This window comes from Otolemur garnettii, unplaced genomic scaffold (assembly GCF_000181295.1).
Source record: "Otolemur garnettii isolate 467f Iridium unplaced genomic scaffold, OtoGar3 scaffold00034, whole genome shotgun sequence".
Classification (NCBI taxonomy): Eukaryota; Metazoa; Chordata; class Mammalia; order Primates; family Galagidae; genus Otolemur; species Otolemur garnettii.
The window spans coordinates 5,631,004-5,649,776 of NW_003852429.1; the positions used below are offsets into that span (position 1 = coordinate 5,631,004).

Here is an 18,773-nt window from a genome sequence, read left to right on the forward strand (position 1 = left end):
GGAGTTATAATCCTGGAAAACAGGAGGCACACGAGGCAAGCTCCACATTCACCTCAATCTCATCCCTGGGACATTTTCCAAATTGTATCCTTTAGGAATAGTGTTCAAACAGAAAGTGACAGTCATGTTGAGTTCAAAGGCAGTCAGAGTAGGGCTGCCAAAATGCTAGGATTTGAGGGTGAACAATTGAGGAGGAAAGAAACCAGGCACATATTCATACAAAGTCTTCTCTAGCCATCTGCTGACTCCTAACTGCACAGACACATGACAACACCACCCCCACACCCCCAAATGTGAAGAGGAAAGAGAAACGGAGAGGTTGAAGCCACATCAACAACATGGTACCAAGAAGACAGAGATACTGTGGAGTTCACTTGAGACCCAAAGGGGCCAGACAGACACAAAATAGAACAACCTTCATAAGGCTTAAAAACAAGGCTCAATAGAAGCAAATGAGGACCTGGCATTTGTGCTGCAGAACAAACCTTAACAATCTCTGTTTCTATGGGTTTTCATCAATTTTTGGCTCTAATCAAAAACTGCCAGGCAGGCTCAGCGCCTGTAGCTCAGCTAGTGGGGTGCCAGCCATGTGCACTGAGGCTGACAGGTTCGAGCCTGGCCTGGGCCTACTGAACAGCAGTTGACAACTACAGCCAAGGGACGGCCGGGCATTGTGGCGGGCATCTGTAGTCCCAGTTGTTTGGGAGGCTGAGGCAAGAGAATCGCTTGGGCCTGATGTCTTACAAAAAAAAAATAGCATAGAGAACAAATCATTGAATTACTTAAAAAATGTGAACTACTTTATTTACTCTACAATACTTTTATTAGGCCAGAAAAGTTGCTATCATAATAATCATGATGGATATTTGTTTTTTTTTCTGCCCTAGGTACAAGAAAACATTTGAGAACTCCAAATACTGTGTATCTGTTGTAAGTTAGAAATGTCAGGACGATGGATGAATTACAAAAAGAGATCTCAGGCATGCCTGAAATCTGTATCCAGCAAGCTGTGATGCAGCTGCAAAATCACTCTTTACAAGTTATTCGCACCTCGTCTACAGGTCAGCTAGAAAGCTAGAGTTTGCAGAAAAGTTACAATAGGTCAGGAGTGTAAAAAATGAAACAAAATGAAATAAAACAAAAATCTGCTAAGAGTGGGAAAGGCAAGCTTCTCTAACAATCTTGATAGGATCCTTATGCTAGGGAAAGGCAAGCTTCTCTAACAATCTTGATAGGATCCTTATGCTAACCAGGTGATACCACTGGCAGTGGGGTGCAGAGCTATTGCTATCCATAATGATGTGTTTTTGTTAGTTGCAAAAATGTAATACCTGTGGGTGTACAAACTGAATAAAAGCGTTCTCCTTTTGTAAGACAAATTACAAAAGAATATAAGCTTTCCTCTTACACAATAGGGTTTGGCCAGGAAAATGGGCTCATGAGTTCACTCCACTCATTCCCCCTGCCAGATGCCCAAAGGCAGTACATGAAAGCTGAACAATACGCAGCAGCCCTGGCTGAGCAGTTTGGAAACTGAAAGCCAGGGAAGCCTGCCCCTCTGACTAGCAGTGCAACTGTACACTGTACTACTGTATGAGGCTTGGGTGCGCCCTCAGCTGCACCCTTTACTTACGCTATCACTTTAACTGCCATGTGAGCTTAAGCGACTTTTGAGCCCAGGCCTTGTGACGCATATGTAACTCATAGCTATCTTGACCTATCTTAACCTAATAAAACAACATGGATCCACAGAAAAACTTTATTCTAGTGTGGGAGTCAATGTGTTAAACTTAGATTTCTTGCCGATGTCTGCTGGTACTTTCTGTTAATTTTCACCCTGGCTATAGCCACACACTGACTTATTGGAAGACAAGTCCCCATATGCTCTTACATTTCTGTACACTTTACAACCAAAAGCAATGACTGCCTTGGTTCCAGACTTTCAAGGACACTTACATAGTGAAGAGTTTCTCTAGCACAAGGAAAGGCATATTTGCTGCCTACTACAGTTTGGATTCCCTAAACTCAGTGTTCCCCTCTAATGTAAGTATCATCTGACCCTCATCATGACACCCTCTAGCAATGGGCACAAATGTTCACTCTCTGCCTATTGCTATTTCTTTGTCTCTGGCTCCTTTGATTCTGACCAAGGAGTTCTACCTCTTCTGCCAGCATCCATAAAACTGTTCCAGGCTAACTTGTTAGCTTGCAAGAAGAATAGAATTTCACCTCTTCATAGTTGATAACACTACCTATAACCAAGAATGTATTATACAGCTTATAAATAATTTCTTTTTTGGTGTTTCAATATATGTCTCAACAACATAAACAATCAAATTATGTATTTGTTCAGAAAATCATTAACAACTTTCTTTTAAAAATTTTTAAAATCTTTTCATACAATGTTATAACAATGTACATAGGGTATAGTCTAAAGCCATCACTTGAGGGGAAAATGAAAAGTTATATTTATGCTTGACAATTCCATAAATTACTATGAAAATCACATTCTTACATCATGCATGCTACTCTGAGAGTCTCATAAAAAGCACGAGAGAACTGAAAGTAATTAAGGAATGACAAATATGGGTCTCTCCTTCCATGCTTACTCTTCAGGCTTAAGAAACTGAACTTAAATGACCTCTCTTTTTCTATAAAGTGTAGTTGAATCTGCATAAAATCATGCTTATGTATGTAATCACCTACATCTGTAAGATTACAGTAATAGTCAAATACTTATGATAAAAAATTTCCTTCTACAGAAAGCCTAGGAATATTGAACTAATCAGTTATGTTTCCCCCCCAGTCAGGCAGGAACAATTTTTATTCTTGTTTTCACAAAATTCAATTTTTCCAAAATATAAGGTTGTTCATAGTAGAAGAGCTATAAATAGATGAAATAACATTTCATTACAATTTAATAAAATTTCATCTAGGACGGAATTTTAAATTAAATATCCAAGCAATCCAATTCAATGGCTACTCAAAATGAGTAAGCTTTCCTATTCATTCCTTCAAAAAACTGCTTTAAACGTGTTTATTTGGGATTTATAAAATATCTACGTCTAGAAGAAGTGGTTTCTAAACATAATAAGCAATATAGAAAATACAGGATTGAGAGTCATGGCACATCGATGACAATCAGAAGTTATAAATACAGTTAAAATAATTTTTAAATGTTTTAATTGTTTTGAATTGAAAACTGAGTGTCTTTAAGTCAGTGACAGAATCAAGAGTCCTTAGTAATTTGGTTTTTACACACCATCTAAATGAACTACATTCTATCATGTGGTGCAAGTAATAAAGATTCTGCTATTCACTTTTTTTTCCTTTCCTCTTTGGAAACAGAGTTTTGCTTTGTTGCCCTCACTAGAGTGCAGTAGTGTCTTCATAGCTCATTGCAACCTCAAATTCCTGGGCTCACATGATCCTATTGCCTAAGCTTCCCAAGCAGTCAGAACTATAGCCATGCACCACCAGGCTTCGCTATATTTTTTCTATTTTTAGTAGAGGAATGATTTTTCTTTTGTTCTGACTGGTCTAGAACAAACCCCTGAGTTCAAGCAATCTTCCTGCTTCACCATTGTGGAGTACTAGGATTACAGGTGTGAGCTACCGTGCCTAGCCTCTCCTTTTAAATTTCATCAACTCATAATGTGGCTGGATTTATGGCTACTGCATATTAATTTAGGGTCAAGATTTGGTAAATATCTATACAGATGACTAAAGAAAAAAGTCTTCACCCATAATTTTGCCTAGCTGTTATACAAATTACCATGAGTTAATGATTAGAGGTCCAGTGTAATCCATTAGTATCTCTAGAACTAAATTAAATGTGTTTTGTCGCAAGTATAAATTTATGTTTAAATCTCCCCTTATAGGAATATATTTGTGACTTCTGCAATTAGATAAGGCAGGAAAATGGTGAAAATCAGGCAATAACATCTATCTGTAAAGACATATTTGAGAAGAAACTAATGTGAACTTATGATATTTTGCATTACCTCCATGATATCTGGGACACTGTCACAGAATGTGGTTTTATACATTTACTATCGGTACATCTATTCAGAGGATAAATCAATGCACATATTTTTTGAAATATGAAATAATTTTTAATATGTGGAAATTTATCAGAAGGAAACAAGAAATGCATATAGGCACATCATAATTATTTGTAATAGTAAAAAAATGGAAAAAATATAAGAATTCAACAGTAAGACACTGTTAACACAGAACTATATCTATAAAAGGTAATTTTTAAGAGCACTAAAAAGATGACCTGTAGAGTTTGCAGGTATATGAAAAGAGGAAGGATACAAAATATTACATAGAAAAAGAAAACCCCAAAATGTTATATAGCAATCATATGGACTTTGGATGAAAAGCAGATGCCTAGAAAAGCAATGGGAAGAAATTAACAGAACATTTACTAAAAGTTGTCTTTGAATGGTAGGACTTAGGGTGACTATTTTTCCCTTTCATAATTTTACAACATGATTAGCTATTTCATAATATTATTTTATTTAAATATAATTATTTTATATCAAATAGAAAAGTTAACAGCATACCACAATAAATCCTCCAGTTTTAATTAATTTCCTACCAGACTGAATAGTTAACACATGATTTAAATGTATTTTTCATTATTTAGTCTTCAAAATTCAACTGCGAGGTAATTATCCACCTATTTTATAGAGAGAACAAAGCTCAAAGAATTTCAGTAACTTGCTGAGGGTCACATAGCTGGAACACGGTATTACTAGGATGCAGATTTAATTAAGTCTGTCTGACTGTAAGGTTTGAGTCAAGTAAGCTCTTACTGCCTCTCCATGGCAGGTGAGCTGAATTTTCAACTTTAAGAACATTATAAAAATTTTGAACTTAAGGGGACCTCAGAGATTGGAGAGTGAAGATGATTTTCTAAAGGTCACAAAAATCTAGGCATAGGACCTCAAGATTATGATTATAAGTTCAATACAATTTTCATCATTCTAAGACTGTTTTCATCATTCTAAGATTATTAAAAGGAAAGACTGTTCAGTAAGTTATCTAACAAGATAATTTCCCCTAGCTCAAACAACTATGCATCCAGCTACTCAGAAGAAATAGAGCCTTTTGTTTTGGTATATAAATTATAATTCTCCAGAGAGCCCCCTTTGCTATAAGATTATTCTTCTTTATGGGATTGTATTTCATGGCATCCTGCCAAAACTATGCCAAAACTAGGAGACATTAAGAAACAAAGTCTTGCTACAATTGATTGAAATAAATAATGAGGGTGTTAGCTTCTTGCACAGGCTGGGAATCTCATACCTTGACTCCTTTTATGAATCAGTTAAGCCCTCTTCCGCTGAAATCACATCTGAATTTGTAGCCTCAGTGAGGGAACATCTGAATTATGTAAGCCAGACCCACAAAAATCTACAATGAGGGGCCTTTGGAATACCTCTGCAAGTATTTCTTCTACAAGTCCAGCAACTACCAGAACTTACATCTTAAAACCTTCAAAGTCATCCATGAGAGCTGGAATTAACTTCTTCCAAACTTCTGTTAATGTTGCTATTTTGACCTTCTCCTATAAACCACAAATGCTTTTAACATCTTAGCAACTTCTCAGCATCCAGAATGGTGAATCCTATCCAGAAAGTTTTCAATTTACTTTGCCCAGATTTGTCAGAGGAATCATTAACCTGTAAGAGCTACAGACATATGAAATGTATTTTTTAAATAATAAGACTTGAAAGTCAAATTGACCTGTTGATCCAGGTCAGTAGACATGAAAACATTAAACTTGGGTTATCAGCTCTTGGGTGACTGGGTACGCTGCCCACAAGGAGTAAGATTTTGAAAGGAATCTTTATTTGAGCAGATCTCAACATTGAGTTTATAATATTCAGTAAACCATGCTGTAAATGTGAACATGGGCTGTCATCAAGGCTTTGTTGTTCAATTCTAGAGCATAGGCAGAGTAGCTTACGCCTGATTTTTTTTTTAAAATGGCACAAAGAAAGTGATTTTTAAAATTATGTAACACCTGGGAGAAGTTTATCTGGTTTAGCTTCTAAGTTCCAAGATAAAGCTGTGATATACAATTTGAACCTTCCATTTTGCTGCCCCAGGCACTAGCTGTGAAAGTTCACAGTATCATAAAGGGACCCTGTGTGGTTGCTGGGGAGCACAGAGGCTGGTGTCCCTCTGTTGACCCGGTGACTGCCCAGTGGGAGAGAACCTGCAGAAGAGCGCACCACAGAGAAGCGGATTGGATAGTCCGCGGTGCTGAGTCATGTTGGAACACTCGTTCCATGACTCACCCTTTGTGACGCAAGTCTTTCTCATCAGTCAAGGAAATATGATCCAAGGCCAGAGGTCGGGCTGGCTTTAGCTCAGCTGATCCTTCAGCATTATTTGTCTTCTACCATCCTCTACATTCGGAAGAATCGGGTCGCGCTGCCCGGGTGCCTCATTTTTCCCTCTAAGGCCCACCTCCCTCCCCACATGGCTAAAGGATCTGATTCTAGCACTTCTCTTTCTTCTCTTTTTTCTTTTCTTTCTGTTTTCTTTTCCTTTTTTTTTTTTTTTTTTATTGTTGGGGATTCCTTGAGGGTACAAAGGACTAGGTTACACTGATTGCATTTGTCAGGTAAAGTTTCTTTCTTTTCTAATGTCCTTTTAGCCTAATGCCCAAAGGATTTTTTTCTTTCAAATCTCATTGATTTTCTAAGGTGTACTTGAGAGTTGGCCATTCCATATAAATTTTCCCAGGTTCATGGAAGACCCTTTGGAGTATAGACCCAAGTTTTCTTGTATTGCATCTGTTTTGAGTAGTGCATCTGTTCCATTATTTTATTCTTTTCCAGGGACTGCAGTATATGTTGCATGTCTGCTTCTATACCGACCACTTTCTTTCTCTCTTCCTTATTGCTTTCTTGATTTTATTTTTACTTTCTTGGTTTAGCATTCTTAAGAGTCCTACAATTTTCAGAATAGTGAATGAGCACTACCCTCAACTGAAAATCATTAGCTGAATTAGCCCCTAACAAGGGTCAGCCTGTCCTTTGAAGCCAGCCACTGACTTCTCATCTCTAGCTACATAAAGCTTAGATACCCTCTTCTTCCAAGAGAAGACTGTCTCATCTATGCTGAATGTCTCATCTACATTGAAAATCTGTTGTTCAAAAAAAAAAAAAAGAAAATCTGTTGTTCAAGTAGCTACGTTCATTGGTTATCTTGGCATCTTCTGGATAACTTGCCATAGCTTCTACATGAGAACTTGCCAATTCAAAACCTTGTACTTTTATGTTATGGAGACAGCATCTTGCTTTAAACCTTAAAAACTAACCTCTGTTTTCAAGTTTTCTTCTGCAGTTTCCTCATATCTCTCAGCTTTCATAGTATTGAACAGAGTTAAGGTCTTGCTCTGAATTAGGCTTTGGCTTATGGGACTGTTGTGGCTGGTTAGATCTATCCAAACCATCCAAACTGTCTTCTTATCAGCAACATTTCACTTTCTTATTTTTGTGTTCACTGGAGCAGCAGTTTTAATTTCCTTTAGGAACTTTTCCTTTGCATTCTCAACTTAGTTGTTTGGCAGAAGAGACCCAGCTCTCGGCCTATATTGGCTTTCCATATGCCTTGTCACTAAGTTAACCATTCCTAGCTTTTGGGTTAAAGTGAGAGATGAAATGTGTGACTTCTTTTTTTACTTGGAACACTTAGAGGCCATTGCAGGGTTATTAAACTGCCTAATTTCAACATTTTTGAGTCCAAGGGAATAAGGAGTCTTAAAGAGAGGAAGAGGGATGGGAGAGGGATAGGGGAGGGCTGGCTGGTGGAGCAGTCAGAACACACACATTTATTCACTAAATTTACCATTTTATATGGGCATGTTTTGTGGCACCCCAGAACAATTATAACATCAAAGATCACAATTCACTCTAATAGATGAAAAAGAAATGTTGTGGGAATTGCCAACATTTGAGAAAGGAACATGAAGTAAAAGAAAAAGTGTTTTCTAAGCATGAGATAAAAGAAAGTGGTGAGAAGAATACTTCACAGTCTAAGAAATAAAAGGTGCGAACAAGCCATTTGCAGCCTTATAGGCCATACTGAAGACCACCATGTACTTAAGCAGAAGAGGTATTATCAGGTTTCTAAAGAAAAAATTACTTAGGCTGTTATACAGACCAGGATGTCATGAGCCAATGCAAATTATTTAGTCAGGACTTTTGAGCATGTTCAGGTGGCATAACTTACATTTAAATCTTAACTATGTAGCTGAGGTTTTATTGTTGCCGTTATTCACATGAATATTCTGTTCTTAATGATTTGTTTTTATCTCTAAAGTTGGAAAGAATACTGAATGAGAATGAGGAGGTGTTCTTGTAAGAAAATACAGAGAATCCAAAGAAGGGAAAGAAAGTTGCAAAGGGGAGATGTCTCTATATTTTTACTTTTTCTTTTCATTGAGAACTTTTTCAAAATGCGTAAATTTATTCTCAGGCCTGCCAATAGTTCCTTTTATGTTAAACCTTAAATACATTAAAGGTTTTTTAGAATGAGGAATAACAAAAGCACTTACCATTATAGAAGAATGCCGAATATCTAATATGTAATTATTTTCCCAAACAGGTGGACTTAATTTTAAAAATTTGCTCGTATCTTCCCCATTGATCCCAAGACTGTGAAGGCCACTCATTATTTTTCCTTCCAATTTCAGCATGCCCACAATACTTTATGTTCAAAGAAAAGAAATAAGTTTTATTTTGATTTTCCATTTGAAAAAATCTTTTAAAGTTTGATAGATTTTTTAAAACATTAGAAACAGGCTTTTCTCAGTATTTTTCTTAATAATAGGAAAATATATTACTAAATTAAACTCATTAACAGGTAAGTCAATGGTTCTTTTAATTTTACCCAGAGTAAAGTTATATGCTTTTATTTTTAGTGGTAATAAAATTTTATTATTTAAGAGACAAAACAACAACATTGTATTCTTTACCAAAGTAGTGAGGATATAATCAGCTCTGAGCAAGTCAAAAATGAGGGAAAAAAATATATTAGGATACTGTTTAGATAAGCCTACTACAAAAATAAAATGAGATGAAACATGACAAAGTATAAAATTTTAGTACAGGGGCAGTCCCATTAAAGTATTAAAGTTCACATATGTTTAGATTATAAATTAAAAATTCTTATAACAATGTGATATTTCTTAAACATGGTATAAAGTATTACTACAAATGATAACCTCAACAGTAAATAATCTTATTGACAAAAACTTTGGGAATCTGAATCTACTGAAAGTATTCTTTATTAAGTACATGGCTGAATTGACTATTTAGAGGCAAAGATGTATAAGGAGCTCTTTGATAGGCTGGAATAGAACTTTTTAGTGTGGATAAATAAGATCTTGTTTATATACTCTATGAGCACTACCAGACTTTCCCTTAGTCACTGCCACATGCTCCTATTAGCTCAGCCTCCCTGGGGTAAGATCTAGGCTTTGACTGAACCAATGCTGACCTGACCCATGGAGGCTGAGGCTCCTCTCATTACCTCCAGGATCAGAGAAGAAGGACAGGGCCATGGGTGAGCCACGGTGTTGGTTCTCCACAGTCCAGCAATGCTGTGACTGACAGAAAATGGGAAGGCAGCAGAAAATAATTTCATAGTCCCTTTCTTTTTCCCAAATGGACAATTCTGAAGTACTCATTGCCTAAGACTTCTCTCTATATAATATCTCTATAATACATTTTCCTTCCTCTATTTCCTTATACCATTCCTCCATTCATCTGTTCTTTACTTTTATTTTATTCCATATCCTCTGATCTTTTTCTGAGAAGATTTTGATTGTTACTCTCAAAAATGTAAGAAGATATAAATATCCTAACATATTTTCTCTTTCTCCCTTAAGGGAATCATAGTAGCCATAATTAGTGATCATATCAATGTAGATCTCTAACAGCTGGAGGAGCCAGAGGGATTATATTTCCTGAATAAACTACAGCCTTTCTAAACCATACACAAAATATTCCTGTTAGGAAAACTTCCTCATACACAGCCATAAAAAACTTTCTAAAATTTTACATACACTCTATTCCTTTAAACCTGTTTTCAATGCTTCCGAGGACAGATATAATTTTTCTTCCCCTGAAATTTACAGGTCAAGACCTAAAAACTTCTCTACTCCTTCCATGTGTAGTATATTATATATAGCTTAGGTTATTATTTTTTCAACACTAGGCCCAAGGACTCAACTTAATAAAGAGAAAAGCCCCATTTGAGATAAAATTATAAAAAATGTTGAGTAAAACAGTAAGTTCCAAACCAGCTATCTTCATCCTATTTCTCAGTCTTTCAAATATATTTTCTTATACATTTCTGAACTGGTAAGAAAGTAGAAGTTAAATAAATATTTTATTAATTTTGTTCAGCAAAAGTATGTTCAATTCAATTCAAACTGTATCTTAAGTGTTACGTTTACTAAATTCATCTTATGTTCCAAATGTTAATTTTTAAAGTTGGTTTGTGTGTCACTATCAATCAAGTAGCTCCTCTGACTTATGACTTTAATTTATGGGTGAATGGCCATTAATAAATAAAAGATTTACTAATTCTTCCCTATAATTTTGTCTAATTATTTTTTAATTTAAGATACTAGATAGCACCTTGCATTAATTTCAAAATTCCCTTCTGATGGACTTGAGTACTTTAAATTATTCTCATTAATTTCATCTTTTTTTTTTTTTTTTTAAGAGATAGGGTCTTGCTCTGCTACCTAGGCTGGAATGGAGTGGTGCAATGCAACTCTCAACTCTTGACCTCAAGCAATGCTCTTGCCTTAACCTTCCATTATAGTGTATAGTACAACACCTGGCTAATTATTTTTCAATTTTTCTGTACAGATGAGGTCTCCTTTCGTTGCCCAGACTAGTCTCCAAGTCCTGGCCTCAAGTGATCCTCCTTAGCTTCCCAAAGTTCTGGGATTACAGGTGTGAGCCACCATGCTGTCCTTAATTTCTTTCTTCTGAGTAAACATCTCAAGTTCCTTTCAGCTCCTTGGTAGAAGGGAGAGGTTCGTTGCTTCTCAGTCCAATCCCAAAGACCTTCCCTGCTAAATCATCAACCACATCTTCAATGAATAATAGTTCAGAATAATAGGTTAAGTGAGGGATAACACACACCTAAAAAAAAAAAAATCTCCAAAGCCTCTCCCAGATATGATATTCTAAGACACTCAGGCTTGTTCATTTTGGCAGAGTATTCTACCAAAATGGGAGAGTTATTTGGCACAATCAAAAACATACTTTTTTTTAATCTTTAAAATGATCCTTTGCATTTTTGACAAATACTAAATTTGGAGTAGTGTATAAACCATAGTTTATATCAATAATTTAATACTTACCTGAAAGGATCATAAACATCCATGTCCACATGAAGGCCATTTATAAATAAACGAGCATTACCTGGCTGAATTTCAAATCTATCTCGAAGATCCTTGAAATAGACCAAAATAATAGTTAATCAAGTGACATGACAATAGTGATCTATCTATATTATGGGTTATCAAACTACTTCTATAAAGGGTCAGAGTAAATATTTTAGGCTTTGCAGTCATACAGTCTCTGTTGCAGCTATTTAACTCTGTCTTCATAACATAAAAGCAATCTGTGACGATAGTAAACAAAGGAGATGACTATGTTTTAAAAAATTAAAACTTTTACTTAGAAAACCAGGTGGCAGGTCAGATTTGGCTTACACAAAGCATTAAGCCTATCCCTGATCTAAGTGCTATCTAGTATTTTCTATGAGGTTACAGATAGAAGTTTTTAAATATTTTATTTTGGATTAATAAGCATACACACAATTTGGTTACATTGTTTGCATTTGTTAGGTAACATCTGGGTTGTAGTTGAGTCCTTCACCCAGGAGGCATGCCATATAGCCCTACATTGTACTCATTAAGTGGGAGCTTACTAAGTCCCCTCCCTCTCTTCCCTGATTACCTGTATTTGATTTTGATTGTGTTTTCTTCTCATATGGGCCTGTAATTGTTCATCTACTAGTTCCAAATTAGTATTGGGAACATAAGAGTGCTTGATTTTCCATTCTAGAGGTACTTTACTAAGGAGAACATTCTTTAACTCCATCCATGTAAATATAAAAGATGTAAAGTCTTCATTTTTTATAGCTGAAAAATACTCCATGGTATAATGGAATTATACCAATCAATCCATTCCTGCACTGATGGGCACTTGAACTGTTTCTACATCTTTGCAATTGTGAACTGACCTGCTATAAACATTCTAGTACAAATGTCCTTGTGATAAAATGATTTTTTTTCCTACTGGGTAGACACAGAGTCATGGGATTGATGGATCAAATGGAAAGTCTGTTTTTAGCTTTTTGAGGATTCTCCATACATCTTTCCAAAAAGGATGTACACAGTCCCATCAACAGCATGTAAGTGTTCCCTCCTCTCCATGCCACACCATACCAGCATCTGAAGCTTTGAGACTTTGTGATGTAAGCTATTTTCACTGAGATTAGGCAATATCTCAAGGTGCTTTTCATGCAGCTCTCTGATGACTAGGGATGATGAGCATTTTTTCATGTCTTTGTTGGCAATTTGTCTATCTTCTTAAGCAAAGGTTTTGTTCATGTCTCTTGCCTAGTTGATTAATTGGGTTGTTTTCTCTTATGGATTTGCTTGAGTTCTTTATAGATTCTGGTTATTAGCCCTTTGACAGATTTGTAACATGTGAATATCATTTTTGATTTTTTTTGACACAGAGTCTCACTTCGTTTTCTTCAGTGGAGTACTGTGGCATCATAGCTTACATCAACCTCAAACTTCTGGGCTCAAGCAATCCTTTTACCTCAGTTTTTTTCTATTTTTAGTAGAGATGAGGTCTTTCTCTTGCTCAGGCTGGTCATGAACTCCTGAGCACAAGCAATCCACCCACCTAGGCCTCGCAAAATGCTAGGATTACAGGTGTGAGCCACCATATCTGGCGTAACATGTGAATACCTTCTCCCATTCTGAAAGCTGCCTATTTGCTTGCTTTATTTTGTCAATAGCTGTGCAGAACTTTTGCGCTTGATCAGGTACCAATTACTTATTTTTGTTGTTGCTACTATTGCCAATGAGGTCTAAGAGATAGAATTTAATAAAAGAATATTCTGAGGCTCCTCCATACTATTTTCCATAATGGCTGTACTAATTTACATTCTCACCAACCATGTATGAGCATTTCCCTTTCTCTGCATACTTGCCAGCATCTGTTATTTTGTCTTTTTAATAAAAGCCATTTTAACTGGGGTAAGATGATGGCTCATTATGGTTTTTATTTGAATTGCTATGAATTCATATGCCTATTGGCCACATATGTTTTATTCTGCCCATTTTAAAACTGGATTATTTGCACTCTGGGAGGCCAAGACAGGGGGATTGCCTGAGCTCACAGGTTCGAGAACAGCCTGAGTAAGTGCGAGACACCGTCTCTAATAAACAGCTAGGTGTTGTGGTGGGTGCTGTAGTCCCAGCTACTCAGGAGGCTCAGACAAGAGAATCAATTGAGCCCAGGAATTTGAGGTTGCTGTGAGCTATGACACCATAGGGCAACCATTCTACCAAGAGCAACAATGTGAGACTCTGTCTTAAAAAAAAAATTTTAAAAATTGGATTTGATTTTTTTCCCTATGAATTCCATATATATATATGTATGTATGTATTTGGCTATTAATCCCTATCAAGTTGGATAGTTCAAAAATATTTTTTTCCCATTCTATAGATAGTCTCTTTGCTTTGTTTCCTTTCTGTGCAGAAGTGTTTTAGCTTGATGTGATGCTACTTAGCCATTTTTGCTTTGGTTGCCTGTGCTTTTGAGGTCTTATTTAAGAGATCCTTGTCAAAGACTAATGTCTGAATGTGTTTCCTAAATGTTTTATTTCAGCAATTTCATTGTTTAAGATCTTTAAGTCTTTAATCGATTTTCATGTTATCTGTATATATAAGAGATAGGAATCTAGTTTTGTTGTTTATAATTAAGAATTTAAAGTCAAGTGAGATATAAGTCATACTAGAAAGCTTTTTTATTTTTAGGATAAGGAATAAGAGAAAGTAAAAAAATAAAGAGAATGCTTTATAGATGTAGTTTTAATCTATAATGTTCTAATATAATTTCTCCAGAACTCTGTAAAATTCTCAAACAAAGTAATTAGTTGGGAATAATTAGAAGAAATGTGAACTTTTATTTGGGCAAAGTGTAATCCTTTATTTGAATTTTGCATTTAAATACCTATACTTGGTTCCTTTAAAATTAAGTAACTAAAACAATTTATTTCACACTACTGAAGCAAAATAAAACATTTACTTGACTATATCTTTATTTTTCCAATCAAAAAATTCATAGGATGTAATGTAATAGCTGTTCTACTAAACAACAAAAGACATGCATTGGATTTACACTGAATTTAAAATCACCTAAGGTAGATTCTGGACTCAGAGCAAAGTAACAATTATGAACTTTTAAGGGAACTTTGTCATGCTTTGGAGTTAAAAGTTGTCTCTTAAAAAAAACCAAACTCACATTCACTTATACAACTTGGGCAGTCACCTAGTAGAACCTCCATCACTCACACCTCCCTACACTGACCACCTCATTAAGTTGACCTAATTTTCATGGCTGGACATGTACCACATGTACTTAATGCAGTGGTTCTCAACCTGTGTGTCACGACCCCTTTGGGATCTCCTGCATATTAGATATTTACATTACAATTCATAACAGTAGCAAAATTACAGTTATGAAGTAGCAATGAAAATAATTTTATGGCTGGAGGTCACCACAACATGAGGAACTGTATTAAAGGGTCGCAGCATTAGGAAGGCTGAGAACCACTGACTTAATGGAAGACTCATCTCTATATATTGACTACCTCTGTAAAGTTATATCTTGACACGTAACATTAATTTACCCTCTATCACATGATCAATTGATTCCACTATATACCAAGGAGTAGGGGGCTTTACCTCTTAGTTGTATTATATTTTCTTTAGTATAAGTTCTTTGTTCATGTTTTATTATTACCACATGTTGGATTAGGCCCAGTGTTCTACTGTTTTTATCATGTGTTGCAGAACACTTTTTTCAACAAGAAGGACTGATCTGAATTGTAAGTACATCCTACAATTACTAAAAATTTTTACAGTTAATTGAGACATGATGGCCCAAAGAACTCAAAGAGCTAACACTGAAGAAAAAAGTTAATCTTCTACATTTTCTGGAAAGCAGCTGTTAGGTGCAGGTATTACCAAAACCACAGTTGGCAATCCAAGAATATAAACATGAGTACTTGGACAGATAAGGTAAGAAAAGTAGAGACCTATAGTGCAAAAGAAAGAAAAGTTCCCTTGATAAAGTCAGCAAAGCCACATTAAGTTGGTTCAAACAAATGAGGGCAGTTAATGCCTGAATCTCCTGGCCCATGACCCAAGTTGTTGCTAAATTATTCACACAGGAATTCAGGGAGGCAGATTTTTAAGATTCAAGTGGTTGGCATGAGAAATATAAACTGTGACACAAGATCTTCCAGAAAATCGTGTGCAGTGAATCCAATGAAGTTCCAGTAGAAGTTGTGAAAGAGTTCATCAAAAGTTTCTAAACTTTTCCAGAGGCTTCAAACATGATGACATCTCTAATGCTGAAGAGTATGGATTCTTTCAAGGTGATGTCTGACAGGAGCTTTATCATGAAGGGCAACAGATGTAAGAGCAAAAAACTTTCCAAAGAATGTTTCATTTCACAGTTCTGCTTTGCACTAGCTCAAAGGAAGCCTTTGGTGATTGGTAAACTGGCAAAGACACACGCATTTAAGAACTTAAGGCATGAAGAGCTCTTTGTCACGTGGAGATGAACAAACGTGCATGGATGACTAGTGCTCTATTTGAAGAGTGCGTAAAGTGTATTAACTGAGGAACGAAGAAGAAAAAAACGGTCTATTCTACTGACAGGAGACAATTGTCCTGGCCACCCGAGTGAAGCATCTCACAAATGTGATACTGAAGTTTCTGTTTCTAAACATGACCTCAAAAATCCAACCTCTTCACCTCTTTGCATTTCTTATTTCTATGTATATAAGTAATTCCTCCCTCGTGTCACTTACATATTTTAATTATTTCTGAAATGGTTTTATCCCTACTTCCCAAAGCTTTGCAAAGTTTTTCCAGTGTGGTTTCACATCCTCTTGTTTGGGCATCATCTCCTGTTACCCGTCCATCCTAATTCAGAATTACGGTATTTCTACATTTTGTATTGCTTCATTAAGCTTTTAAGTACATGTCCAAATTGTGTTTTAATTTTCTTCTACTTCATGAGGTTTCCTCCTTTACAGAGTAGTTGTGCTGCTTCACCACCCCCATACAAACTTTATATGTATGCAGTACTTTTACCTCTTATTCTGAGATCATCAGAACTCTGATGATCAAGAATGCTCATTTCAGACTATTAAATGAACAACAAAAATCTGATTGTGTATGACCACTGACACTCCGACATTCATTTCTTTTTCCTCCTACTCATTCCCACTTTCTTCTTACTGCAGGTGGCGTTATACACAGTGCAAACAAATAAAAGGATTCCTGTAAGAAAACAATCCACCCTGCTTGATAAATGTGGTTCCTAACAACTATGTTCCAACAAATTGTGCATTTTCTTCATTATCTCTACTGCAGTTGGCTGTCATCATCAAGACAGTGAACATTTACTGATGGCTTGCCCTATCTCAGGGTGACAAGAACTGGTGGCTGGCCAACCTAGCACCATACCTAGCCCACTTCTCTTTTCCAGTAAACACTAGCTTTTCTAGCCTCCCTTGTAGCTAGGGACAAAAACCTGGCCAATGACACAGATACGAAGTCTGGAGGTCTGGCTGCTATTTTGCAATCATAAAAAAAATGCCAAGATGTTTACATGGATGTATTCTCTGACCCTGTGAAGCACTAGAACTATAATGTCCATAGATATCTTGAGACTTATTTTTTTATGTAAGCAAAATAAACTCCTACTGCTGTGCATCTGATATGACTTAAAGTCAAACCAGTCCCATGTAATGAAGCCAAATGGTGTCAGAACTTTATAAGAATTAACAAAATTAGGATCATTTGTGATTTATATGTTATTTAAGGGACCATTTGGCAGAATCTTATCAAATTATCAATTGTGTTGTATCTGCTATAGGATTTTAGTAATGTTCCAATGGTCCAACACTGACCTAATCATCAGAGGTTTTTAAGCAAAACTAATTATGAGAAACAGAATAATTAATTCATAGCCTTTATTCTTTATCCTATGAAGGAAACCATATTACATGGGCAGAAAATCTGTAATATAAAGTAAAATAAGTAGAAGGTATGTCTGGAAAGATTGGCTAGAATTACACACTATATCCCATATCTTGCAGATAATATAAAAATAGAGGAAGTTAAACTGTTTTAGTAATCAAAAAAGCACAAATCAACATTTTCTTTTGTGTGAACACTATTGATCCAAAGTTAGAAATAGCACTATTAGTGGGGTAAATTTTTTAAAAAATGAATTCAAACAAACCTTTTGATTTTCGTGTATTTCCTTCCGCATATGTTGATTTACAGCAATTCTGGTTAGAGATCTGGAAAAGTAAATACAGACATAATTCAATTTTCCTTAAATGTTTATGACTAGGACTAATCTATAATTCAATGTAAGGTAATATTTTGGATAAGAAACTACAAACCGTGAAGGCTTCATGACTGAAAAGTGTACATCCGTATAGCCTACTTTGACAATGGTACTATGGCTTTCATTTGACAAGAGTATTTGATTCAGGTGAAACAGAGACAAAATTTCATGTGCACTAACTCTTGCAGTAGGTATAATCATATCTTATTTACTACTAAATACTTTAAAAAAAATACTTGATTGAAAAAAACTATTTCTGTGAGATTTTGTGTAAAATTACCAATCATCGTGTATGTGAATGCAAACAAGTTATCTTCAGAATATTTGTACCTAAAGAATTTTGGTTAACTTGGGATCTTAACACAGCAAAGAAGTTCAGAAATACTAACAATAATGATTGATTTTATATTAATACTTTTGAAGACTTTGTAACTCTTTTATAATTTAAAGACAATAGACTTTTTAAAATGTACTTCCTATAGACTATATTTAACTTGATAACTCTGAAGAAAGGCTAATTGTTACATATCTGTCAACTTTATGAATAAAAAAAATGATTCAAAAATTAAAAGTCTACTAATGCAAAGTTCTGCTTTAAGAAAAACTTAAGCAGAAAGGTATACGTTGAGACAGCCTAAATAAGTGTGTATTATCTCTGAAAGGTTAGCAGCATTAAACAAAATTACAGCTAAAAACAATGTAAAATTATCATTTAACAAATATTTTATTTCAACCAATATTTAGTGACTGTCTACCAAGTGGCTTTAGAGAAAGGCCCAAGTCTATCATTTAGCCCCCTTAAGCAATGTTGGCATATTTTGCAAATTTTTCTTTATGATGACTATAGGTTAAGAGCATACGTATACTGACTTAACATCAATAAAATTAATCAACTGAGTAAGGCTAAAATTGTTTTACTTTAGTTCTATTTATCTAATGATTTCAAAAGCTGGCATTAATGAACAGTAGCATTACTAAACATATGGTTAGAGAGTTTAGCTGAAAGGGGAAGAATATGATTTGGCCACACTTTAGACATAGATCTTTTAC

The 18,773-nt window shown here is 35.4% G+C and overlaps 1 protein-coding gene across 1 annotated transcript in view; it reads right to left on the minus strand.

Annotated features, from left to right (window-relative positions):
• UGGT2 (UDP-glucose glycoprotein glucosyltransferase 2) overlaps positions 1–18,773 on the minus strand; it is a 191,992-nt gene that overhangs the window by 93,812 nt on the left and 79,407 nt on the right. Inside the window, exons 10-12 of the mRNA XM_003789625.3 lie at positions 17,613–17,673; positions 11,408–11,499; positions 8,582–8,732 (exon numbers count right to left, since the gene is read on the minus strand). Of these exons, the coding sequence (XP_003789673.1) occupies positions 8,582–8,732; positions 11,408–11,499; positions 17,613–17,673 (304 nt within the window). The remainder of the gene's footprint in view (positions 1–8,581; positions 8,733–11,407; positions 11,500–17,612; positions 17,674–18,773) is intronic.